Source organism: Anastrepha ludens, chromosome 6 (assembly GCF_028408465.1).
Source record: "Anastrepha ludens isolate Willacy chromosome 6, idAnaLude1.1, whole genome shotgun sequence".
Taxonomy (NCBI): Eukaryota; Metazoa; Arthropoda; class Insecta; order Diptera; family Tephritidae; genus Anastrepha; species Anastrepha ludens.
Window position 1 is genome coordinate 96,716,868 of NC_071502.1, and position 27,019 is coordinate 96,743,886.

The 27,019-nt window shown below is 35.1% G+C and overlaps 2 protein-coding genes and 1 non-coding gene across 8 annotated transcripts in view; 2 read left to right on the top strand and 1 right to left on the bottom strand.

The window, feature by feature from the left end:
- LOC128868554 (bcl-2-related ovarian killer protein) overlaps nucleotides 1–5,809 on the top strand; it is a 64,120-nt gene extending 58,311 nt beyond the window's left edge. For 4 of the 5 annotated variants that reach the window (XM_054110767.1, XM_054110769.1, XM_054110772.1 and 1 more), the window contains exons 3-6: nucleotides 1,693–1,931; nucleotides 2,014–2,160; nucleotides 2,234–2,542; nucleotides 5,512–5,807. In XM_054110767.1, the coding sequence (XP_053966742.1) occupies nucleotides 1,701–1,931; nucleotides 2,014–2,160; nucleotides 2,234–2,542; nucleotides 5,512–5,676 (852 nt within the window). In that variant the 5' untranslated portion in view covers nucleotides 1,693–1,700 and the 3' untranslated portion in view covers nucleotides 5,677–5,807. Of the gene's footprint in view, nucleotides 1–1,692; nucleotides 1,932–2,013; nucleotides 2,161–2,233; nucleotides 2,543–5,511 lie in introns of all 5 variants that reach the window. The other variant, XM_054110768.1, reaches the window with a different exon arrangement.
- Nucleotides 5,810–6,300: 491 nt separating this feature from the next.
- Nucleotides 6,301–25,876, top strand: LOC128868552 (uncharacterized). 2 transcript variants are annotated; one of them, XM_054110766.1, is made up of 4 exons: nucleotides 6,311–6,405; nucleotides 6,628–7,933; nucleotides 24,751–24,891; nucleotides 24,968–25,876. In XM_054110766.1, the coding sequence occupies exons 2-4, from the start codon at nucleotides 7,592–7,594 to the stop codon at nucleotides 25,424–25,426; spliced, it is 942 nt and encodes a 313-aa protein (XP_053966741.1). In that variant the 5' UTR covers nucleotides 6,311–6,405; nucleotides 6,628–7,591; the 3' UTR covers nucleotides 25,427–25,876. The 2 variants fall into 2 exon arrangements, with proteins under 2 accessions (XP_053966740.1, XP_053966741.1); XM_054110765.1 differs by having other exon boundaries at nucleotides 6,301–7,933.
- A 978-nt stretch (nucleotides 25,877–26,854) lies between these two features.
- On the bottom strand, nucleotides 26,855–26,954 carry LOC128868966 (U6atac minor spliceosomal RNA). The gene has a single exon (XR_008455184.1). It is a non-coding gene; the product is annotated as a U6atac minor spliceosomal RNA (small nuclear RNA).
- Nucleotides 26,955–27,019: the final 65 nt, after the last annotated feature.

Below are 27,019 nucleotides of genomic sequence, written 5' to 3' on the forward strand. Positions count from 1 at the left end.
GTTCGTAAGATTTGTGGCCCCCTTCAGGGCCGTAATGTACTACCGTTGATTATTGCATTTTGAACTCACTTCAAACAAAGGTTACCACTTTAGATGCCGTGTTGTTATTGTTGTTGTTATTGTTGTTGTTATAGCAGTAACTTTGCCCTGTCGGTGTAGTGTAATCACGGGTCCTCTGAAAATAATTTTTTCGTAGCCACAATCAGCTACAATAATTACATTTTGAAACTCCCCAAACTCTCTAGGTAATTATTCTATTAGCTACACTAAAATCTTCTGCATCACCTACAATACATCTTTTAATTCTTGAAAATCTAAATGAATCATTTTATTCAAAATACAGAGCGAAGCAATTTATCTTTAAATTTGTATTCCAATTTCAACGAGCGTGCACATAAAAGCAGCTACTTTCTATGCTCACTTAACTATAGGTTAACTCGCGGAGACTGGACAGTTAAGCCTTAATAAGCTCGCTATTGTGAAATTGGGAATCGACAGTAAACTATCGAACATGAGTTAACTCCCCACTCAGAAAATGGGCGTAACGATGTTCTGTTTGCCACGAAAACCAGAGAAATGCTGGCTCTTGCCTGTAAATGCTTTAGTTCAACCGGCTGTGGCAAGTCACTGAAGCTGACGAAGGTTACAATGAATAATTTTCAACTATGATTTGTTCGCTTCAATTGAGCCAAAATGTGTGCACATAAAATTATTTTTGAGTACAAACCATTAGTTTTTTTTTAAGTCCAATACTCTGGATTTCCTTCAACGACCCTGTATGTACATAGATTACTCGTATTATTGTTGCAAATTTCATAATTTAGCAATGTATCATTTTTAATGAAATGTCCGCTCTTGTCAGGTGTTGTCAACAGCAAACCAACTTGTCTTTTTCATTTCTTTTGCGGTACCTGTTGTGTGACAATTTTGTGTGCGTGTGCGTGTATGTGCAGATTTTTTTCCTTACGCATGTCAGCGTAATAATGTCATTAAAAATGTCTTATTTGTATGTATATAAAAATGTTGTATGTAAGACACAGTAGTTGTACGTTAATTAATTGGAAAATAATGGAGGTAATGGTTAAAAGGATACAAATTTTATGGACATTAATTTGGCATTCAAAGTTTAATTTCCAATTTTTATTAAAAAGTATTGAAGCGGCCGCCGTAGCCGAATGGGTTGGTGCGTGATTACCATTCGGAATTCACAGAGAGAACGTGGGTTCGAATCTCGGTAAAACACCAAAATTAAGAAAAAGATTTTTCTAATAGCGGTCGCCCCTTGGCAGGCAATGGCAAACCTCTGAGTGTATTTCTGCCATGAAAAAGCTCCTCATAAAAATATCTGCCGTTCGGAGTCGGCTTGAAACTGTAGGTCCCTCCATTTGTCGAACAACATCAAGACGCACACCACAAATAGGAGGAGGAGCTCGGCCAAACACCCAAGAAGGGCATATGCGCCAATTATATATATATAGTTATATTAAATGCTTAGCTAGCCCAAAATCGCCTACAGATTTCGCATATTTATTTCTCAATTTAATTCAAACAAGTTTCTTATCATCCATTCAAACGCTCAAATTTTGATACTTATTTTTCTATGAGAAATTTTACTTATTTTCTGTGAAAAATCCCCATCCCTCACATCCTCATAGAAGTAAATAGATTAAAAAAAATATTTTTCTATTTCAGCATAAACAATGAACAGTGATAATTTCGGCTTTCCCACACAAAGCGAACGCCTGTTGCAAGCGCAGAATAGACGTAAATTCAGTTTTCCAGCAACACTTAGTTCTGCCTCACTGTTGGAGGTCAATCAGAATATAACACGGCGTCGTCTCAGCAATGTGAGCGACGTTGTCACACGCAAATTGTCCTATACGATCGGCTGGAAGGCGACGCAAATACCCACGCAAGATATCATATCACAGGTATCAGTATTTAACTTAGCTTAATACGTGATATATAGTAAATAGTAAAAATTTTTCTTTTAAAATTTCGAAAACCGAATAGGGTCGTTGCATCTGTGGCCAGTACATACGACGACGCTTGCGCCGATCTGGCTTGTTCAATAAGAAATTGGGCTTTCAGCGCATACGCAGCATACTTGGCACCTCCTCCATGGACATAGTGCGTGACGTCTTTCCCGCTGTGATGGTGGTAAGCATTTTTATTAATCTATATTTGCTTATTTTTTTATTCTCATATTTTAACTCATATTTTCTCTCTACAGCTGGGTGACGAGTTGGAGCGCATGCATCCACGCATCTACACAGGAGTCGCAAGACAAATTTGTCGCGCTCCAAGCGGTGAATTTCATTCTGCCGAAACGATTACGCTTCTCTTAGGTGCTGTAGGACGTGATCTATTTCGGTCTGAAATAACTTGGAGTAAGGTGATTTCATTATTTGCCATTGCCGGCGGCCTTTCAGTGGATTTTGTGCGTCAAGGTCACCCGGAATATGTTCCGAAATTAGTAGACGGCGTTTCGGAAGTGATCGAGGATGAACTGGTATCGTGGATCAATGAGAATGGCGGTTGGGTAAGTGCACCCATTTTCAAGTTTAATATACAATTTGAATAACTCCACTCCTTTCCTTTTGACTTAGCGTATTTATCAGTCATTCACCTCAAGCGCGGTCAATACCTACTTTGCACTCAATCTAGAGTTGAAATCTGCCACATGCAAAGCGATACCGATTTTTCTCCTTAAATTCTAGCCAGAAGCACTTGTGTTAGTTAACTTTTTGCTTAGCTCACTATCAATGAGTGAACTAAACACAGCAGGCAAAACTTCCAATATCAGAAAAAAACTTTTTCAACCGACCTCTCGGTCTTAAAACTTACAGGGATACTGTTGGGACGTCGTGAGCCCAAATGCATTAAGAGATATGTAGATCAACGAATCCATTGATTCCTTCCAGAACTTTGATATATAGTTTGCAAATACCTTGACTGTGAAAGTTGATAAATCCTAGCGGGAAAGTGACTTTTTTATTAAGCCACCCGTAGGCGGTACAGATTTCCGAGTGAAGCAACTTTTACAGCTTTAAGCTTACAAAAGCTATTAGTCTAGACAGGTTCCCGGGCATAAGAACATAGAGGGAAATGAATTTGCTGATGAGCTTGCCAGGAAGGGGACTAAATTGGCCTCAGAGACCTACTACCCCCTCGGCGGCATCCCCCTGACAGTTGTTAAAGGGGAACTGCACAAATTATTTCTCAGGAAAGCGCAGAAAAGGTGGAGCTTCATATTTTCATGTGATATTTCGAAAAGCCTTTGGCCCCAGTACAATAGAAGGAGGATTTAGAAAGTCCCTTGGACTCCTCGCCATTCAATTTCCATACTCGTAGCTGTGTTTACCGGTCACTGGACGATCGGGACACACGCAGGAAAGCTAGGGTTACCAATTAAGCCCCATTGCAGAAGCTGTGGGGTACTTTCAGAGAAGGAGACTGTTGAGCACTTTCTCTGTAAATGTCCGGGTTTGGCAGCTAGACGACTAAGGTTACTAGATGCTCCTTTCTTGGACAGCCTGGGGCAGTGCGCCAATCTAAATCCCATCAATCTTTCCCATTATATCAACAGTTCTGGCTGGCTGAAGATATCTGTCTGTTATAGGTCTCATAATGGTATTGTATTAAAACGGCGCTTTAGTGCTACTTGAGGAGTGCCAGACTGGCACTTCAACTATTTCACCTACCCACCTAGAGACTGGATGGGGGTGAGAATAACTTTCATGCACAAGAAGATCAACCGCTCTCATGTATCCTTCAAGGATTTTAAAATTATTTTCTCTTACTTTTTTTAACATCTCTTGAAAGAGATTGTGAACCTGCTAAGTGACAGAAAATTCGCAGCAGAGTGGGGAGGCGCCTCTGCTCGGAATAATGTGAATCAGATACTCTGCAAGCTGATCAGCTCCGATCTTTATTCTAGATAGTAACGACTAGAGGAGCTGGAAAGAACGGACTGTCGGCAAATTGCTTACGCGAGCAATCTCGCTCCGATTATTGGAGAAAAGTTCTAGGTAATCAGGATGATCTGATAAAGAAGTATCTGAACTTGGTAGCTAAGTGAGCTGCTTACTGCGGGTTACCTGTTAATCCTCGAAAAACGGAGCGCATCTTATTTGCGAACAAATCAAAGATACTTATAATTCAATCTCCCTCAGTCGGTGATACTCTTTAGTTGCTCTTAGTGGCTCAGTGCTTTGTACTACTGTAGGAGGATGTTGAAAAAATGCAAAGTATATCCTGCGGTAATTTAAAGTGTGTATTTATTTACGTTTGTTTAGCAATTGAAGAAAGAGCACCGAGCAACCCTCATTATGGTACTAAGATTTCCGTATGGCTCGTAGTCTGATCATGGCGTGGCCATTAGTCTAATATTTGGTAAGGCATCCAAAGCAGGAAAGAGACAGCCAAGAATTATACAATCTTAGTCCTTTCTTTTGGGGCCGCCGTAGCCGAATTGGTGCGTGACTACCATTTGTAATTCAGAGATGAAATGATGAGATGAAATGAGACCAAAATGAAGAAAACCATTTTCTAATAGCAGTCGCCCCTTGGAAGGCAATGGTAAACCTCCGAGTGTATTTCTGCCATGAAAAAGCTCCTCATAATAATATCTGCCGTTCGGAGTCGGCTTGAAACTGTAGGTCCCTCCATTTGTGGAACAACATCAAGACGCACACCACAAATAGGAGGAGGAGCTCGGCCAAACATCCAAAAAGGGCTTACGCGCCAATTATATATATACATATATAAATAAGCAGTTGAAGAGGGTACTAAGTCTCACATATGGCTCGTAGACAGATCAGGACGTAGCCATTAGTCTAATATTTGGTAAGGCATCCAAAGGGAAAGAGGCAGCCAAGAATTAAACTTTCCAAGTCCTTTCTTTGAGCCGTGACTGCACGTAAACTGCTTCTTAAGATCAGGAAGACCCCTGCTTTTCACCAAAAGATCAAGTAAAGTGATGACAAATAGAGATTCGTCATAATAAATTTAGCTCTAACTCATAAAATCCAAACGCTAACTAAAGCAATCCAGTCTAGCGCCCTATCGATATTAGAAGGAGCTTCCAACAAATCCTCTTAAAAGTTGTTTCCCTTAGATTTCTGTATTCGTACTGATGAAGCGTCTGAAGAACGTACGTTTAGGACGTTTTTTCAACAATAAACAAAAAAAGAAAATAAGTGTTTCCTTCAAATTTAGTACATACATTTTGATCTAAATGCATTTCCAAACACCATAATGTGGATTAATTATAACATACTTCCGCAGTTACGCGTACACTGATCTCCTTCAGTAACACCGAGATAAAGGCGGATAGGATTTATGTATTTAATTGCTAATTGTTTTTCATTTTTAATTTCTGTTTTATTGGTATTATCAATTTTTTATTTTATTTCTTTCACCGTTCTTCGACGATTGTCGTGTATTACTATCAGCTCCACCCAAAGTTTGCCATAATTAAGTCTTTCATTTTTTTCCGTATATTTTTAGCTTGGCCTTAACACACACGTATTGCCGGTGACGAGTAATTTTAGTCCATTGGAATGGACTACCATTGTTATTGGCTGTATTTTCGGCATATTTGTACTATATATGTTCTTAAGATTCATATTTTTCTATTTGGTACCGAAAGTGTATCTACGTCTGACATCATAGCAATTACTATAAAATACAACTTACATTTATTTAGTTTTAATTACTTAAAAAAAAAAGTATTTCTTAATGTGGTTAAAAACTAAGCTAACTAGTAAATAATATAATAAATAAAAAATGTGTTAAAAAAAAATTCCAACGAATGCCAACAAATATGAACTGCTTTGTTATTTAAGTTTTTCTCTTTGGTGTGCAAGTCTATTTAAATTGCACGCTCCATATAGAGGAAGTGAATAATAGGAACTCAACAAAAATTTCAGCAAATGGTTTGTGCCTTTGCTGATCATGGTTTGCAACAACATTGTTTTGAAAGCTGAAATATATGTATGTATGTATATCTTCGGTTAATGTTAACGCATTCGCACGCGCATAAGCTTGAGAGTTTAAAAGCTCCTGCAAACAGAGACAGCTGATTCTTGTTTTTAGCTTTTTTGGCTTGTGCCTACTGCTCATTATTTGTGCACTCCCCAAATGGCTCCACCGCCGCTGCTGCTGCTGCTACTCAAAGGTTTTTTTCTTGCTTTGCTATGCTCTCTTGGCGCACATATACGCCTTCGCATACTTTTTTCTCCCTACTGTGAGGGCTGGCGGTTCGTATTAGACAGCTTAGCTCCAAATCAGTTCAGTCTTCTAGCCAGTTTCGTGAGCGTAGTATGTTGCTGACGCCGCGGTCTTACGGAGCGTGCACAACGATAGGCAGTGTCCGTTCAGCAAATTATAAAATACATAAAAGTGCAATATACCTTGTGCCTTTTATTTTGATACTACTTATAATTTTCTTTTTTTAATTCTGATTTTAATTATTATCAATAGCTTGGCACGCGAACGCGCGGCTTTAAAATCACCACAGTTGTCTTTGTACATTCATCTCTTTCGAATTTCGCACATTCGTTTAACATTCGATAATTCTTGGGTATTTTTATTTTGCTTCCTCCATTCATTTTATCACCAAAGCAAACTAAACAATAAAAATTTATATACGAATTGGCGGCTTTGACAGTGGATTGAGTGGATTGAGGAGAAAAGCAAGTTGGCAAATAAGAAAACAATAATTACGGTTGGACGAGTAGACAAACGCGCTCATAAATTTTGCTTTCGCTTAATCAAAACTCGACGAAATTTAAATGAAAGCAAGCATAAAAAAATAATTTTCAACGTTGCAAAACTTGAGCTCACGACGACTTGGGGTATTCGGCTGTCGTATGTTGTCTTCGTAGTCGCCGTTGCCAGCACAGCTGAGATCAAAATTAAGATTGAGATCAGTATTGAGAGGCGGAGATCATCGCAAAAGTCATCGCGCAGGTAAATGGAAACGGAAAAAACTGATAGGAATAGAGCGAACGCACTATTGGTTGTTGCTGCTGTGGAAAAGCTGTAGAATTGACAAACGACTTAACAATAGATAAGTGAATAATAGTGAAGGCTGAAAGTAAAAGAAAAAGCAATAAAGTCCTAATATAATTTGTGAAAAAGTGGAGTTAAAAAAATCAAGCATCAAGTAGATACTCAAGTGCACCAGGCAAAAATACATATGTACACACATTGTATATGTTTATATGCATAATGTGGTGCCTTTGCGTGTAATACGATAATATTAGTTAAAAGAATTTTCAAATATAACAAAAGCAAAGTTTAACATAATAAATAAGGTCGCACTATAAGCCGCGTCAAGAGTCAAGCAACAATCGAATTCATGAAGCGAAGCAAAGTTGCGCAGCAGAACGTAACCGCAAACGTCAACAGCTGTTTCAATAAAATTTAGCTAACTTTAATATAAATAAGTTCAATAACTTAAATATTCAAGTACTCACTTGCAAAACCGAAAAAGAAGAGAAAGTAACCAAACCGGCATTTGTTAAAAATAAAGTAAAATAAAACTTCTACCCAACCACCAACTACAACAATAATACAGCCCCACATGCCTTCGCCAGCTCTGAAACAACAGCAACCACCACCACCACCCCCGCCGATACCGCCAATGATACAACATCAATTCTCCTATCCAAATCAACATCAACCGCAAAGCCAACAAAAAAGCTATTATCATGCAAAAAATAAGTTGTCATCGAAACTGAAATCTTCATCCCTGGACAATGATATTTTTCTTCAAAATCGTAAAAATAATAGTCAAAGTGGCTCGGATTGGCTATTGCCACCGCATGGTTGTGCCACAATACCACGTGCCGGTTCTACTTCATCGCTAGCGAGCACTGTAACGGCTAATAATTATCAGGAATATAAAGCGGAAATCATAAATCAGGTGAGTGGGCTTATTGAGTTACTGAAAGTTCTCGTGATGTACTCAATTTTCTACCTTCTTTTTGTGGTATATTACTATATACATATTACTATATCCATATGAAGTTATTGGATCTTCCAAAGCATTTAATGAGAACCATTTTTATCTTTAGCTTACGAATTGTTTCCTCATCCAAAATAGTCTTAGCCTCCTTGATTATTTTTTTTCTTGATTGACATGATAGCCGCTTAAATGATTTTGGCCGAGTTTTACCGTAGTGGTTTTTTAACTCCATCAGGCGAATTCAATGACTATTGGTTGGTACTCACTTCGTTCCCGGTGAAAAATTCACGGATAATGATGGCACTGTGCGACGGTGCGTTGTCATGGTGCAAAAGCCACGAGTTGTGTTCCCACAAATCCTTTCCTATTCGGCGAATTATTTCACGTAAACATCTCATAATGCCCAAATAATAGTTCTTACTAACAGTCTGCCCTGCTGATAAAAATTCGTGGTGTAGGTACAAGCCGTTGTAATCTACAAAAACTGTGATCATCCCTTTTTTTTACTGAAAACGACATGGTGTGTTTGGTCTTGGTTCATTTGGAGCTCTCGACTCACTCGCCAGATGTCTGGACTGCGTTTCGGACTCATAAACCCACGGCTCGTCTCCAGTATTGATGCGTTTGATGAATGTTGAGTCGGATTCAGTCTTTGAAATTATGTATTTTTCGATATTAAAGCGGATGAAACTGAGATGATTTGCGACCCACTTTGCAGCAACACGGCGCAAACCAAAATCATTAACTATTATGACCTGAATGGATCCATTAGCAATGCTTAAGTCCCCTGCCATCCCTCTGATTGTTAATTTGCGATCATTGACCAACTTTTCTCCCACTTTATTGTTGTTTTCATCAGTTTTCGATGTCGACGGCCTGCCACTACGTTCGTAACCCTCGATAGACTCGTGATCTCTTCTGAAGCATTCATGCCACTCGTTCTTTAGAGTATAATTACCGAGACGGATTGTAGAGTGACCAGATGACAAAAAAATGATAGGAAAGGAAAATCTAATAAAACAACTGCGGTGTGAGGCATCGAATTAATTATGACTTTTTTTTAAACTTCATACATGCCATTGTTCAAGTGGCCGTTTCGCCTCGCTGACAGGACCTTCTGCGTTCGCTCTAAAATGTGCGGCATTTTACCGGCAGTAGCGTCTCGAATCTTGGCTTTCGTTGTCAAATTTATCCTACACTACTTGGAGCATTGCATCACTTACATACATGAACTCGAATAGATAGATTTTGTAGAGCACTTCTCACGAAAAATCGCTTAATATCGCTCTATGCCGATGGCCATTGAGATAACAGTGTCTCCTTCCCCATTCCGTAAACCGCAGCAAACAAAGAATTTTCGGGTATGTATTTATGCTTTGTCGAAGACTTGTGGATTGTTTTCGCTCCAATAATGGCAATTTTGCTGAAACATTTATTTTCAAAAAGCTCTTCTAACAAAAAGCAATTCATCTCATAAGTTATTTTAGCTAAAAAGTGTGAGAAAATATACATATGTACATACTATATATACATATGCCGCTGAGCCGAAAATTAGCCTCGTTCGAGGCCAACCGACTCCACAACGAAATTCACAATTATTCACAGCATTTGCAACTGAGGTGGAAGCTCAATATTTTTTTTAATTTTCACACGGTCGGCGAGCAGGGAAGGTGGAAACCCCTACTGATTATTTGAACAGCTGGATGTCAACGTTAATTAACTTGAACGTGAAATGAATGTTCATCATTTATGGTGGATATAGTGAAATCGCGTCTCCCCTTGAGCATAAAGAAATGCCTTTCGCGAGAACAAAAAAAGTTCGCAGTACGTCGTATAATAAATCCAAAGACTTAGTAATTATTTTTGACAGTAAGCTCAACTTTAATAAAATAAAAATAAATAATTGGCACGTACATTTCTGTTAGATGTGTGACGGAGCTCCTCTTCCTATTTGTGGTGTACGTCTTGATATTGTTCGACAAATGGAGTCACCTACAGTTTCAAGCCGACTTAAAAAGGCAAATGAATTTTTATGAGAAGCTTTTTCATGGCAGAAATAAACTCGGAGGTTTTCCACTGCCTGTCGAGGTCAACCGCTAGAGATTCGATCCTACGCACTCTCGAATGGTAATCACGCAAAAACCCATTTCGCTAAGGCGGCAGCTTTAATAGCCACAATAACTTCGTCATGGCAAAGTTTGTTCTAGGTTTTGTGCTTCGTAACACTGCAAAGTTTACTAACTCGTACAGGTTAAAACTGTTGTTTATGAGTTTCGTTCGTTCTCGTGTAGAGTCAATCAACTCCTTATAGCAAGAATAGAGCGGATTCAGAAAGTTTTTTGAAGCTTTTCCTCGTTTCCTGAATTTTGAAACTCTTTTGCCATTGTAAACATCTCGCCTTAGGTTAATAAATCTGAATACACTCAAAAGCCGTAGGTTTACTTTATCATTAACATTTTACTACAACTTTACTGAAGGAATAGTTGGCTCCCCTTATCTCCTAGAAAGGATTAGTTTTAATGTTTCAAAACGCAATCTACTTCTCTCTTTTCCCATCTATTGAGCAAATGTTCAAATTGTAAATTTGCAATCAATGCTCCCTTATCCAGAGCCATGCAAGAATTCAGTATAATATCCCAAAATGTTATAGTCTTTACCTTACCTAAACCACCTTTTGTAAATTTTCCACACAAAAATTTTTGATGTTAAACATACTTTGTTATTCTATTTTAATTCTAATCGTAAGTCTATGTATGCATTAATTAGTCTGCAAGAATTTTTGGTACGGAGACTTAAATAAATAAATAAATAACTTAGACAGACAGCTGCTGAAACTTAACAATTGGAAAAACTATCTTTACTTTCTGGTCACCCTACTTTACATACCCTGCCTTTCAACAACAACACACCCAAAAATGACTCTCTTCCAGTATATAACGGTGAAAATTGTATTCGCCAATAAAAGATAATCGAATTATTGCAATTTTTTAGTGCTTTTTTCACGCCTATGCATGCTAAATGGATGAGTGTAATAAAAGACTGGGTGTCGGTACGTTTGAATTTTTATGTTTCAAGTGTTTTTAAGTCACACAAATTCATGTACGGATACTGTAATACAAACGGGATGCCAACAGTTAACTCTCTATTAATGCAGATTACCAGAGTTTACAAAAAATTTATGGTAGACTTTTGTTTTTTGAGTTTTGAAGAAGTATGGTATGAAATATTTAACCTACAAAATTAGGCTGTTAATTGCGCCCTTGAACTAATGTGCGAGCAAAAATATGTAAGTAGTTTACTTGTACCCTAAATAATTAAAAAAAAATTAAATTTTCTTAAATTAATTTAAAAAAAAATTTTATTTAATTAATTTAAAATTTTTTTTAAATTCATTAATTTTTAAATTTTTTTTGTATATTTTTATAACTTTTATTAGTAATCATTAGAAAACGTTTACAAATTAATTAAAAAAATTTAATGTAAACAAATTTAAATTAATTAAATTAAAATTTTCTTTTTTAATTCATTTTAATTAAAAAAGTTTACAAATTAATTTAAAAAAATTTAAATTAATTAATTTTTAAATTATTATTTTTAATTAACTAATTTTTTAATTTTTTTAAATTAATTAATTTTTAAATTTTGTCTTGTATATTGGTACATTTGTATATCTTTTATTAGTAATCATTAAAAAAAAGTTTAAAAATAAAACAAAATAATTAAAAAAAAATTAATTAATTAATTTGTAAATTTTAATATTAATTAATTAATTTAAAAAATAATTTAAAAAATAATTAAAATTTTTTTAATTTTTAAAATTAATTATTTAAAATTAAAATTTAAAAATTTATTAAATAATTTTTTTTTAATTATTTTGTTTTATTTTTACACTTTTTTTTAATGATTACTAATAAAAGATATAAAAATATACAAATATACAAAACAAAATTTAAAAATTAATTAATTAAAAAAAATTAAAAAATTAATTTATTCAAAATAATAATTTAAAAATTAATTAATTTTAATTTAAAAAAATTTAATTAATTAAAAAAGAAAATTTTAATTTAATTAATTTAAATTTGTTTAAATTAAATTTTTTTAAAGATAACTAATAAAAGTTAAAAAAATATACAGTGAATTTTTTATTTGAAATTCAGATGATTGATAACAAATATTTATAATTTAATACCGGAAAACACGCATAACAAATGTTATCATAAAATATATTTATGAACACTTATTTCTTGGCCAATTAATTAAACATAAAACTGGGTAAAATGCTTGCAAATAAATATTAAAATACGATTATAAATTTCCACACATTAATTAAAATACCTAAAATGTATTTAAAAATTCCTCTGAGGTGCATACATATGTATGTGCATACATAGTATGTTATTTTTAAACATAGACCGGTTTTTTAATCAGCCTGAAGACACCACCGGCAAGCGTTTGATTTGCATTTTTCTGGTAAACATTTACTTCCAAAAAACACTTCTAACAAAAGGCATTTCATCTCATAAAAAGTGTGAGAAAATATATACATACATATATGCCGGCATTCATACATACATATGTACATACATACATGCCACATTAAGTGTGAGCACTCATATTTGCATACAATAGTTGCGAGTAAGCGATACTCGATCACACTTAACTCAAACGTTATTTTCTGCCAGCTAAATGTGTCAATTAAATTGACAACTACATAAATACTTTATGTACATATGTATATACGAATATATACTACAGATATGTGATGAGTTAAAAAGTCATTTATAAATAATATGCAAAATCAAATCAATTGTGTTATAGTTCAAATGGCTGTTGAAAAGTGGTGTTAATAAAATTGAAAATATTACAAATAAAATATCTCAAAAGAATGTAAATAGCTCGATGAGGTTAATTTTTTCATTTCTATTAAGCAATTGTTTTATATTTGTCTTTTTTTTTGTCGTTTTTTTTTAGTTTACAATGTCAATATGAATATATGTTATACGTGTGCACGATTTCATGTGTGGAACGCACGAGTATTCGTATATAACGGTCACACTTTGACAGACGTTAGGCAATTCAAGGTCGTCTATTTTGCTACCGCTTTTGTTAATGGGGTGATGCTGTGGCGACTTGTCAATTGTTGATTATTATAAATATTTGCTCGAGAGCCGTTTTGTGGCTCAATTTATGCATTTCATCGTTCGTCTGGGCTAAATATTTTGTTGTTCGCGTGTCGCATGTGATTATGTGTATGAAACAGAGACGTTAGTTATTGACAGCTGCTAACAGTAAAATTAGTGGAGAATCGGTAATAATAATTAATTAGTTGGCATTTGGAAAATACTACATTTTTGTGTGCTAAAATTTATTTTTCCACTTTTCTAACGCGCAAACGTTGCAATGTTGGATATATTCGCATTTTTACTGAATTTATGATTGCCGGCCTGTTTGCACTTTTATGATTACTGAGTACTATGATTTTTTGTGACACAATAGGGGTATTCAGACCTATATAATTCGGTTATGCGGCAACTTTCTAAGTCTGAATGAATTTATTCTTCACCCTTTCTCGTTAAATTTTTTGTTTAATTGTTTATTTAATTATCTGTTTTAAATAGACATGCTATAAACTAAATTATATATTGTACATATTTACTAATTTATACACCACAAAGTGAGAAAATAAGTAGATGAAATGAAAAATAAACAAAATAGCTTATGCAAAACCGAGTTACCTAGCAACTCTGTTAGTATCAGGCGTGTCAACTTGGTAAGGGGCAAGGGATAGTCAGATTTTCAAAAAATTGGATTTTCTTGCATTTTCTTAAAGTAAATATCTTAAAAATATTGTGTGAAAATTTGAAGTGAATCCGACAAATACTTTTCGAGTTATTCAACAATTAACAAAGCGCGTTCGGGCGCTCCGAAGCGATGGCAAAACTTTAAATGCGTTTTTCTCAAAACTAAAGGGTTTTCCAATAACAGGTGTTATTTTGAATAGCCCGCTATTTCGGTAGATGTCACTTTCGAAGCTGTCATTTTTGATACTTGACAAGTAGAAACTACGCCATTAAAAAAATGGAACGATACACGCTTAAACAACGCATTGAAATTATTAAAATTCACTATAAATGGTGAAAATTTGGCAGAGACGGTTTGTAAAGCTCGTACATTTTTGGGTTATCGTGAAGCATGTTATCGGACCGCAATACAGAAATTGGTGGAAAAATTCAAGCTGTTGGGGCAAAAACAGCCGAAAATATTGCTGTTGTAGCCGAACGCGTTCAAGAAAACCCAGGTTTGTCCATTCCTCGTCGTTCTTTGGAATTAGACATTCCACAAACGCCATTACATCGTATTTTACATAAAGATTTTAGTCTTATGGCTTATAAAGTCCAGTCAAAACAAGAGCTCAAGCTGTCCGATCGTCAACAACGTCGTATCTTTGCTGATTGGGTCGTTGAAATGCATGAAAATGATCCGGAATTCCATCGAAAAATCATCTTGAGTGATGAGGCCCACTTCCACCTCGGTGGCTCCGTCAACAAGCAAAATTGTCGAATCTGGAGCTCAGAAAATCCAAGAGTTATTGGTGAAAAGCCTCTCTATCCTCAACGTGTGACCGTTTGATGCTGTTTATGGTCCGGCGGAGTCATTGGACCTTACTTTTTCGAAAATGAAGCTGGAGCAAACGTTACGGTGAATGGATTGCGCTATCGAGAGATTATTAATGATTTTTTATGGCCGGAATTGAATGGTATTGATTTGGACAACGTTTATTTTCAACAAGACGGCGCTACGTTCCACACAAGCAACGAAACCTTTGATCTTTTACTGGAATAACACCTCTTATTTGAAAACCCTTTATGTTTTTTGAACTGTTGATCACTGTAACTTCAAAACCGCTTGGTAGATTTCAATAAAACTTATACTGCTTTTGAAAAACATAAAAAACTCGTGCCTGGTCGAAGAATTTTTTTTTGTCAAAAATGTAGATTTTTTTTAAACAATTAATTGTCGGTTTTTTTGTCGAAAATCTGAAAAATATTTCCTAAGGCCGCCATATTGTTAATTTTGAAAAAAGGCTTTGATCAGGCACAAGATTATTTATTAATAAAACTAATTTCTACTGTGCGACTGATTTTAGATGAATCTCCACGGACTTGTGGAGAAACGGGCTCCACACAAACAGCGATAACTTTTAAAATTATAATTTTTTTTTTTTTAATTTTGCTAAAGCCAAGTCGAAACATTATGTATTAATGCTATGTTTTTGTAAAAAAACAAAAATAATTTTTTCGGGCCTCTGACTACCCCTAACCCCGTAATTCAGTATTAGTTTCTTGAGTATTCAGACAGTTTTACAAAAACAAAATACGTGAAAAGCATTTACGAATACCGCTCCTAAAACGATCCTAGCTTACCTATAAAATATCTCCATTTAACATGTACATATATCCATCACATCAGCAACATTCGCCAAGCATGTACATATGTGGAGTATTTTTGCTTTTACTACAACAACAATCAAATTGTAACTTTACCGATCTCGAGCTGTAACACCCTATAATATATTTCTTAACAATTCAAAACTTCCCCAACATGAAAATGCACACTCCGACCAAAATTCAGAAAGCTATGATGATTTAGAAATGATCTCAGCGCTTTTCTCTGATCTCTGAAATAAAAATTTCAATCAGTACCTTTTCAATTACCTTTTAATATTGGGTAGTCGAAAAAGTCTTTTCGTACCTTGTCAATAGATGTCGTTGGAGTCATCTATCTCCAGTGCTACCAATCACATTGGGTCATATCATATGGTGTTAGAAAGGTGGTATTTTAAGCTTCATTTAGCCAAAAAAAAAAATTAATTCGGAGAAGTTAAAAAAAAGTTATAGCTGTTCAAAAATGAGTGAAAATAATGAAGAAATTCGCTATATTTTGAAATTTTTGTATAAAAAAGCGAAGAATGCCACGCAAGCCACCAATGAAATTTGTGAAGTTTACGGAGGCGATGCTGTATCAGTTCGTGTAGCACAACAATTTTTCGCTCGCTTCCGTTCTGGAAATTTCGATGTGAAAATGCAGCTCGCTCCGGTCGACCTATCGTTGAAAAAGTCGATGAAATTATGAAAAAGATTGACCAGGACCGTCACATAAGCTGCCATGACATCGCCAAGGTACTAAACATTCATCATCAAACGGTTGTGAACCATTTAAAAAAGGCTAGTTACAACAAGAAGCTCGATGTTTGGGTACCACATGAATTGTCTGTGAAAAATTTAATGGACCGAATTAACATCTGCGATTCTTTGCTGAAACGAAATGAAATCGAACCATTTCTGAAGCGAATGGTAACAGGAGACGAAAAGTGGATCAAATACGACCATAATGTGCGAAAAAGATCATGGTGCAAGGGTGGTGAAGCTCAACAAATGGTCGCAAAGCCAGGATTAACGCCTGGAAAGGTTATGCTGTGTGTTTGGTGGGATTTTAAAGGAATCATCCACTATGAGCTGCTCCAGCCTGCTCGAACATTGATTCTACACTTTACTGTCAACAACTGATGAGATTGAAGCAAGCAATCGAAAAAAACAGCCAGAACTGATCAGCAGAAAGGGCGTCGTTTTCCATCAGGACAACGCTAGACCACACACATCTTTGATGACTCGGCAAAAACTGGGAGAGCTTGGCTGGGAAGTTTTGATGCATCCGCCATATAGCCCTGACCTTGCACCATCGGACTACCATTTGTTTCGGTCAATGCAGAACTCCCTTAATGGAGTAAAGTTGGCTTCAAGAGAAGCCTGTGAAAATTACTTGTCGCAGTTTTTCGCCGAGAAACCACAAAAGTTTTACACTGATGGAATAATGTCTCTAGAAAAAAAGGTGGTCGCCCAAAATGGTACATATTTGGTTTAATAAAGTTCATTATAAATATAAAAAAAATTAGTTGAAGTTTGATTAGAAATACGAAAAGACTTTTCCGACTACCCAATATTTTGGGAGTACAAAATTGTTTCATTTGTTTTTTCCCTACCCTGTTCTCTCTTCTTATTTTTCTCCCTTTCGCGTTGCCATGGTAACACAGTGGACGAATTTAATTAAATTTCTCATCCAGGTGGGCCCGCTCATGGGCAACAATATAACCTAATCTGAGCTATTCGTTTTTTTATACACCAAACAAAAAGCACAATAGTGTATTTTATTTGAGATATGGTCTGTATTAAATTTGAATGACGCACCAGAATGCGTTGGCCACGATCTACAGCTTTTTAAGAAGCCGAAATTACAAAAAAATCATTTTACATTAGCATTGTGGATAAATTTAAAAGCGATTAATTTAACTAATTTTTTTTCACCTTCCACACCAGACGACTCCTGTAAATACTGTTTAAATACATTTACGTCCGCAAGACTTGTTGGAAATAAATTTAGTTTACCTAAATTTAAAATTTGTTTGTATTTGCTGCGATCCATCAAAATAATAATACTTACAAATTAGGTTTTTATTTTCTTAAATATGTACTTTGGCATGAGGCATTCGTACACTCAACTAAATGCTTAATATTTACATAGGAGAATTTTCTAGGATACGTATTATCAATTTATGGGTAAGCACAAAACATTAAGGTAGGTCGATTGAAATTTATAAGATCAATAGCAAAAAAAAAATCCTCAAGAAACTTTTAGTAAAAATCAATTTATTCAAAAGCTTTTTTCAAAATAAAGCATATTTGCCACCAATATAATATATATACTATAAGTACATAGCCCCATGAATCATATGAATTTTTATGCTTTCTTAATCTAAATAAATAAGAAAAATGAGACGAGGACCTGAAATATTATTTATCATTTCATTTAACTCTTTTAAACGTAAGATGTGCAATACTTTCTAAATTTTGCTTTAATCTCTGTGCTCACTTTTTCCCAATATTTTCATATTAAAAGCAGCCTCGGTGAGCCAGTGTTAAAGAAATCAGAATTTTGATTTAATCGAAGGTTAGTTTCATGACGTTAAGATCGAAAATGACTGCGTGCAAACAGCTACCAGACCATCAAATTGTTTACTACTTTTTCACGTTTAGGTTTCAAGATCGGTGCTATAGCGCCTTTTTGCTGAAAACAAAGGTATTTTGGGCCACCGTGGCACTTATGCTCTGAACAGGTGGACCCCCTAGTGAAATTCGACGTTTACATCAATATTTCATGGACCAGAATAATTTGATGGGCTCAGGCCCGACGAGAGGGGGGGGATCGGGTACTTTTTCCCCCGTGCCCGGAGTTCTCAGAGGGGCCCGGACTCGAGATTATACGTATTTATATGAATTAGACATTATTGGAAAGGGCCCGCATTTGCAATTTTCCCCCGAGGCCCGGATATGCTCTCTACGGCCCTGGATGGGCTTATTAAAGTAGACAATGGTGTCTTCTTCATGCGCTGGTATTCAGTATATAATCATAGAGAATTGCTGCTAATGCGGCATCGAACAAAGGGTCACCTAGCGAACATCTTCCGTGTGTTAAGCAACCCACCCACACATAAGGGTAGCCATTACCAATTAAGTAGCTAAAAGTATTCGTTCGGAGGAAAAGAAATCCATAACTTTTGCTTAAAATTTTTGCGCAAATGGTTTAAAATGGTTTTATGGACATTCTTTGGCTCCAGGGGGATGTAACGACTACTAACATGCCGGCCAACTTCTATTATTTCTGTTATTTTGTTGACATTTTCTTTAACATCAAAAATGCCTGAAAGGAATCGACGAAACCAAAATTGCACGTAATTAACTATTACAGTATCGGCACCATAAACACCACTCACAATTTCAGCGGCATTCAACCTGTCTTGCATTTTCGCCTTTATCAAAGAAAAAAAAAGGTGAAATCTCACTCGTTGTATAAACTTTAAATTCTTTGATCGATACTTTACGAGATATCCCTTTTTGGGTGTTTAGCTGAGCTCCTCCTCCTATTGGCGGCGTGCATCTTGATGTTGTTCCACAAATGTAGGGACATACAGTTTTAAACCGACTCCGAATGGCAAATATTATTTATGAGCAGATTTTTCATGGCAGAAATACTCACCTGCGTTTAGAGGCGGCATTAAAAATGTTTGTGCGAAAGCATCAGGATGCATGTCACAAATTATAGGAGAAGCCTGACTTATTTAGCATGCCAGTAATGGAAACGCTAATTACAAAACTTTAATTTTTTTCCTTCTATTCGCGAACTTTTCGCATTCAGCAAAATATGTATTAGAGAAAGACGAATACGAAAAATACCCACTGTATGGGATACACTGCGGCTGTGAAATGTTTGCGTATATGCATATACATTCATGCATAGATACACATATATGTATATACAAAACACATACATTACTATTCATTATGAATTTGCTTTCGTGAAGAGCCACCGCCGGCACACGTGCTATTGACTTTCGTCTGATTCTCAATTGGCTTTCAACAGCTGCACTGTTTTTGTATATTTCAGGCTTGCATATTCCATATTCTTTTGTCGTTACTGTGCGCATTTTTTTTTCCTTTTTTTTTTGAATCCTGTATACAGAGTGGTTAATGTGTAAATGAAATTTCACAGGTGGCTGGCTGGTCAGTGTAACGACAGTCTATGCAAGAACGACCGGAAAGTATTTGCACTTTACTAAATATTTATTTGTGCAATTTTATTGTACTTGGTTTTGTGATTTGCACATATGAATGAATGACTGTTGTTCAATTTATTATAAATACATAAGTTTTATATTTCCTTTATGGCGGTGTTAGTAAGTACGATTTAATTTAAGATTAAATATTGTAGTTAAATTATATAGTGACTTTAGTGATATGCATACACACAATAATATATTTATATTTTTACATAAAATTATATTAATATATGTGTATATAATTTTCTTATAGCATGTTAACATATACTATATTTTCGGCATTTTCGAGCTTAAAATTCTAATCCACAACTAAAAGAGCAGATAAGGATTGTTTTTAGAGCCACCCATTACACGTAACCTAACCTCATTGCATTGGTTTTGATACTTTTTTTAACATTAATGTTTGTCTGAAAAATATTTACTGTGCAACCACTCTTTATACCTGCAAATTAGGTAAAATAACGTTTAGTAAATTTTCAAACTTTAAATTTTCTAGTTGATTTTATTTGATAAATTAAATAAACAAACTAATATGCATACAACGGGACTTAATTTTTTTTTTGCGATATATTCACAACAAATGTGGAAGTGGGCGTCAGTATAGTACATTGGCTTTTAGCTTTATGATGAAACGTTTTTGGCATAAATATTGATTTTAGTGAGGATCAATTTATATTGAAGGAAAAGTCGTATAAATTCATAGTGGCAAATATGGCATATAGATTTTTTTGAGCACTAAACAAAATCTTTGTGCTGAAAACAACTTGCAGATTCTTAAGCAAATTTGCTTATAAAAGTTTGTAGTAGTTTGAAATATATATAACCAATTGATACGTACACAGTAAACTAGCTTAAATCATGCAAGATTAATTAAAACTAGCTCAGATTTAAAGTGACCCACCATAATAAAATTTGGTAATTTTAAACGTCCCGTTTCCAGGGTTTCAAGCTTATTTGAAAAACTTGTACACTCATAACTACTAGTTTATCATTGGCTCCTGTAAAATTCTTGCCCTTTAATGTCATCTGAAAAATTTGTATTTCATTGGAAACAAACTATTTTTAGATTGCATGAAAATTATATGATTTATGAAATCAGTTTGCTCGAAATATTCTAAAGTTCAAACTGCTGTACCCTTCCGAAACGATCCGGTCGAAAATAAAAAGGCGGAGTACTGTCACTTCAGCAAAACTCTCTAAAATTATAGTCCAACAAAATTGGGTAACTTATCTGTTTCACAATGTTTCTTATGCAATCAATTTCCAGCCTCTTTATTGATTTTTTACCTATGATTAGAAATTCTTGCTTTCAACAGCACAAAAATGAATAAAAAATTCCACTAAAAACTAGGCGCATCCTAATGTATGGACACACCTGTGTACGTAACTAATTTTTTACAAAGAATTTCTTTTTTAAAGTAAACAATTTTGTAATTTTCAAACAAGCAAATTTAGTTGAATGAAAAGCTCTCGGAAAATTATTTTCTTAAGAAGATGTGAACGTGAAAATGCAACGTCTTGATATGGCATCATGAAATTTTCTGAGAACATGCCTAGCTCTTGAATCATCAAATACAATTAGGTAATAAAAAAAACAATCGATAAGCATGCCATTTAGGATTCACAAATCGCCTTGGTATACTAAAAGTCTTAAACTGAAAAAGGAAGGAAATAAATATCACCAGTTCTATAATAATAATAATAGTTTGGGTGAAAAATAAATCCATTATATTTGCGTAAAATTTTTGCACAAATGGCTTAAAGCCGGTTAACTTATCGATTTTTTCTTTAACAACAAAAATGCTTTAACGGAATCGACGAAACCAAAATTGCACGTAATTAACTGTTACAGTATCGGCACCATAAACACCACTCACAATTTCAGCGGCATTCAACCTATCTAGAATTTTCGCCTTTATCAAAAAAATGTTTTTAGCGTGAAATATCATCTTGACAACGAGCATAAACTTAAAATTGTTTGATCGATGCTTTATTCTTGATGTTGGGGAGGGACTTACAGTTTTCAGCCGACTCCGAACGGCAGAGAGTTTTTTATGAGGACCTTCTTATGGCAGAAATGCACTCGGAGGCTTGCAATTGCTTGCCGAGGGCGGCCGCTATTAGAGAAAACTGTTTCTATCATTTTGTGGTTTCATGCACGGAGGTTCATATTTGACACCTGTGAACAGACAGCTGCAGTATACAAATAGACAGCGCGTAAAAGTCAAAATAACGATTTCCATCACAAAAAATCGTTTTTTTTTTTTTTATTTAGTAAAAAAGTTATTCGAAAATAAAATTGGATGATTAGTTTTGGGCCTCCTTGTATAGTTGTCATGCCAGTAGAATCGAAAAAGAATGCAAAGAAAATTCATTCGTTTTGCCCTTTAATCTCTTATTTTTTCTGAACCTCTTCCATCTTATAGTGCACACTGAGAGCTTACTAGTCCGAAATCGCTAGGAAATAGAGGAACTGCCCAGCCTTTGATATTTGTCTTTTATCTAATAGCTGGTGACATTGATTTTCCTGATCTTCTGCTGCAGATAGGTTTCTATGCTCTTCAGAAAACTTTGCGCTACGATTCTCCGTTTTATATTAACCCTCTAACCGTTTTTTTTTTAAATAACGATTTAAAATGCATACGAATTTCATTTTCCGGTGAATTTAGCAGTCTGAATAATGTTGTAATACTGCAGATCAATAAAATTCCCGAAATGAGGAAATTAGAGAGGAAAAAAGTTTGACCGTCTGTAGACGGTCAAAACGGTTTGAGACAAAACAAATCAAATATGAAATCTGGTAAGCAATGTATTTTAATAATTCAATTAAAGTTAAAATATACTACATTGCAATGGTTTAACATACAAATCATATTAAAAGATTATTAATGAAATTTATTTCGAGTGGAATTCCTTGAAGCAATTTTTGTTAGGCGTCAAACACAAGTTTATCTCACATTTCGAGCAATATACATATTTGAGTATCGGACTGTTTGAAATATTTGCATCTCCGTTTTCCTGATTTATCAAACATAGCGGGAATGTGTCCAGTGTTATCAAATCTGATGTCATCTATAGGTCTGACACACCTTTTTCCCTGGCTTGTAGTTGGCTGACAGGAGGTTGTTGATGGTCTGCCTACTTTCTTTGGAAGCGAAAAAGAACAAAGGCCACTAGCGATTTTCTCGCGGAAGTCTGGAAGATTAATTTTATCGCTTGGATTTCAGCGCGTTGCTCTTTGTCAGCAAATGATAAGTAACGCTTTATATTTTCAAACTGCCTGCAAGACATTGCTTTTCGTATTGGCTCAAATGCGTTTTTGCTCCAGTAGCTCCATGTTTGGATTCCTACCAAAATTCCTACAAATTTGTGAATATCTGCTTCTGTAGCTGAAAACGATGTATTGACATTTTCCTGATGTGCAGAACGATTTGTTTCCATAACAATTAGGTCGATAATTTCTGAAGAAAAAAAGTATTTGAAGAATTGGAATGGCGTTTCTAAATTATTAATGAATGCTGGCAAAGATGTATTGCCTCGAAATGCGATCTCGTTAACGTGAAGTTGTAATGACTTTTTCTTCCAACAAATTTTTTGAAATTCTTTCGATCTGATATCGATTTCCCTCACATTTTTGCAGCTAAATCCTTCGTTAGATGGAATTGACAAAGGTCCCTCAATTTCAATCACAGGAAGTGGAGGTCGTGGTCGCTTTGATGGTTTAAAAGGCGTTGCTGCCGAGGTGGTAGGGGCTAGTTTCTCTTAAAAATTAAATCGAAATTCAATGTAAAGAAAAGTACAGAGTTTTCAGATATACCTTGTTCAACAGAGCTGACATTCAAAGACAAATCCAAAGCATTCAAAAATGCAGAGCTTGTGTTAGCTTCCTCCATTTCATCTAAGCACTCCAATATTGCCCTATCGGTACTCTCTTCGGTACTCTCCTCACTGAAATCATCAGGTTGAAAGTCAGGATCAGAAATATCGTCGTCACTATCGAAGCCATCATCGTTGAGTTGCTCACCACTGACATCATATATGCTTCTATCTCCTCATCCGACATCGTAGACAACTTACATTTTCACATTTTGTCCATTACTTGAAAAAATACGTTACAAAATAGCCGATATATAAATGAAAGTCATATTTGGTATGAATATGTAAAATTTCGCATTAACCGTTATGACCGTCTACAGACGGTCATCAGAAAATGCTAGAATAATACATATAACCTTCCGCTTACTCAAAGTAACAAGATAAATTATCAAAATATATATTATTTTAAGGTTACCATACAATTTTAAAGCATCAGCATAATTAAAAATTGCAATTTCTTTCGAATCGTAACTTCACCAGTTTTCAAAATAATTTATTTCACTTATCACACTGACCTGCGGCACTCCACTAGCGTGTGAGCTCAAAATAGAGAGAAAACTGAGATTGTTAGCTTCACTTCATAAAAAGCATACTCACAACAGTGCGGAGTAACGGTTTTTTATTCTAAAGTAATATTTAAGGCGTAGTTGTTGGCAAAAAATTATTGACCGTCTACAGACGGTCTAAACGGTTAGAGGGTTAATGTTGCAAAAGCGTTTCACATTTCCTTTGCTCCAATCTTTAGATCACTTATTGAGTTTAATGACATTTCCAATATAATAGTGATTCATTTTTCCGTCTCAAGATTTAAGTCCGTTCTTTTCTAATAAATTAATTCAGTTTTAGTTACATACTCTGTTTTGTCTAGTCTGTGTGATGTGCTTCAAGGAATGAATAAATAGAAATTGAAATTAAATATAGAATCATTGTGCCAAGGCGATTCTATTAAAGGTGGTATCAGTAAATCAGCTGATTTGTGTTTTTTCTTTCGCCGTGTCCATGTAGCTGTCAGAACAGAATGAAACAAAGCGAATTCATTCTTTGTTTTCTACTTTGCCAAGACTTTATTGTGACAATCAAACGTACAAAACATTGTTGTTGGTGTAGTGCCACCACCTTTAGTGAATGCGCCTTGCATAGTACTCTTTAGTTACGTGTGATTTTCAAATTTTAAATGACTTGAATGCGGCACTAACCAAACACCCCTCTTTACTTATTTTATTTTCAGGGCAAATGCCTTTGCGGTCAGTACATTCGCGCACGCCTACGACGCGCTGGCGTGCTGAATCGCAAAGCGACGCAGCGATTGCGCACCATATTGGAGCCTTCATCGGCAGTGGTGTACGAGGTGTTCCCGGCGTTGAATAGCGTAAGTGCAAATAATATCCCTTTACACTTTGTTGCAATCAATCAAATGCTTACAAACACTAAACGTTTATTTACAGATGGGCGAGGAATTGGAACGCATGCATCCGCGTGTCTATACGAACGTCTCACGTCAGCTATCGCGCGCACCCTATGGCGAGTTGGTCGACGGTGATACGGCGCCCATGCTGCTCAATCTGGTGGCCAAAGATTTGTTTCGTTCGAATATAACATGGGGCAAAATTATTTCTATATTTGCGGTATGTGGTGGTTTTGCCATCGATTGCGTACGACAGGGACACTATGAATATCTGCAACTTCTAGTGGATGGCATAGCTGAGATAATTGAAGATGATTTGGTGCCATGGCTGGTCGATCATGGCGGTTGGTTGGGTCTGCAACAACACATACGCCCGCATGTGGGACGTTTTTCATTCCTGGGATTGTTAACACTTTTCGTTGCCGTGTCGTCGGGTGTTTATGTTGTAACTAATGTCGCCAAACATATTGGTTGTCATTTGTATTCGCTACTGTTCTGATAGGGCGCGAGCATTAAATGACACAAAGGTGTAGAAAGTTGGAAATGTGGAAAATAGAAAATAATTGCATGCAAAGTGTGAAATGATATAGGGTCTGATTTTGTTGCAATATTATAATATTATAAATTTACATTAATTTTCCTAAAATTAATTTCTTTACAAATAATTTGTAGAATTTTTATGCAATACGTAAAGTGGCGGCGAGGATTTTTTGGTTTGTAACTGTAACTGTACGATTAAGCTTCTCATTTATGGGTACACATTTATGCATACTTCATTCCTACACAATTGAGAGATATTCATTTAATCCACAAATATTCCTTTTAATTTTAACTTTTACATGACAACTGGCACATACCTATTGCAAGTCTGTTTACAAACTTGGCTTTTTGTTAATTCATTGTAATGACTTATTTTAATTATTTAGAAAGAATTACATAAATAATAAATAATATATAATTTTAGTAGAAAAAATATGGCAATTTTTAATAAAATGCGTGTAAGCTGTAGGTAAACGCATGAAGGTGGGAAATATAACATTTTTGGTAAAAATAAGGTTTCATCAAGCAATTCAAATGGTTTTTTAACTACTTACAATATTTCTATATACATACATGTACATGTACATGTCAAATCATTGCGAAAGGAAATAAGAATACAAAACATGCAAACACTGTCGTGATGTCGTATTTAAAAGTAAATAGAATTCTATCCAATGAATATTTCAAAAATTTATGTTTTCTCACACCTTTATTCTGGCACTTCCAAATATTCATTAGTAAAGGAAGTAAAAATATTTACATTATGTATTCCATCATCAATACATTCCAATATTTTCATTCTATTCAATTTATATTGCTTTAGCCCAAATATTTAAAATACAAATACCTGTCATTTGCGTTATACTATATATCATTCCTTAGATTAATATGTTATTATTGTTGTTGTTGTTGTAGCAGCATAAACATTTCTCATATATATGCGGTGAGGTGACAGTCCTTGGCTGGATATAAATCCGGGAAGTTCCGGTAACGTAGAACCGACTGTCTTGGGAACGTAGATGAATCCGATTACGTTGTTGTTTTCCTGGCCTTTATAACTTCCAAAGAAATTTGTGAACTTTGCACCTTTTCTGACATACAAAATTTGCCTGAAATGTTCTGTACATCAGCCAGGCTCTTAACATATAAAGAATAAAAAATGCTAGCCATTCTACTCGTTTATTGTCCTTTGTTAGGAAAAATACAAAAACATAAATTGTACGATATAACGCTGCTTTAAACCATTTACGCTAATTTGTGTTATATCTTTTTCTGTTGCAACCGGAAAACTGTATACCTTCTTCATTTATGTTAAAATTCCTTTATAGTAGAAACCAAGAAATTATTACTTAAGGAAGATTTATAACTTTATTAATTAAAGGTGGAAAAAAATTGTCGACCGGAACTTGTCTTGTGCCTATTCCGGTCATTTATGTGTTCCATCCTTGTCTAGGGGAGTGCTAACTTGCTCTCCTTTCTTAGTACACAAAATTTTCGATTTTTCCTTCATATTTAAACTTACATTCTTCCGAAAAAGCTACTAAGAATTACA

What these genes read in the sequence shown, in the direction of transcription:
- LOC128868552 (XM_054110765.1), top strand. Translation starts at nt 7,592, where the DNA reads ATGCCTTCGCCAGCTCTGAAACAACAGCAACCACCACCACCACCCCCG. An exon ending in AAGCGGAAATCATAAATCAG is followed by an intron (nt 7,934 to 24,750) that starts GTGAGTGGGCTT and finishes TTTTATTTTCAG; the next exon opens with GGCAAATGCCTTTGCGGTCA. An exon ending in TGTTCCCGGCGTTGAATAGC is followed by an intron (nt 24,892 to 24,967) that starts GTAAGTGCAAAT and finishes GTTTATTTACAG; the next exon opens with ATGGGCGAGGAATTGGAACG.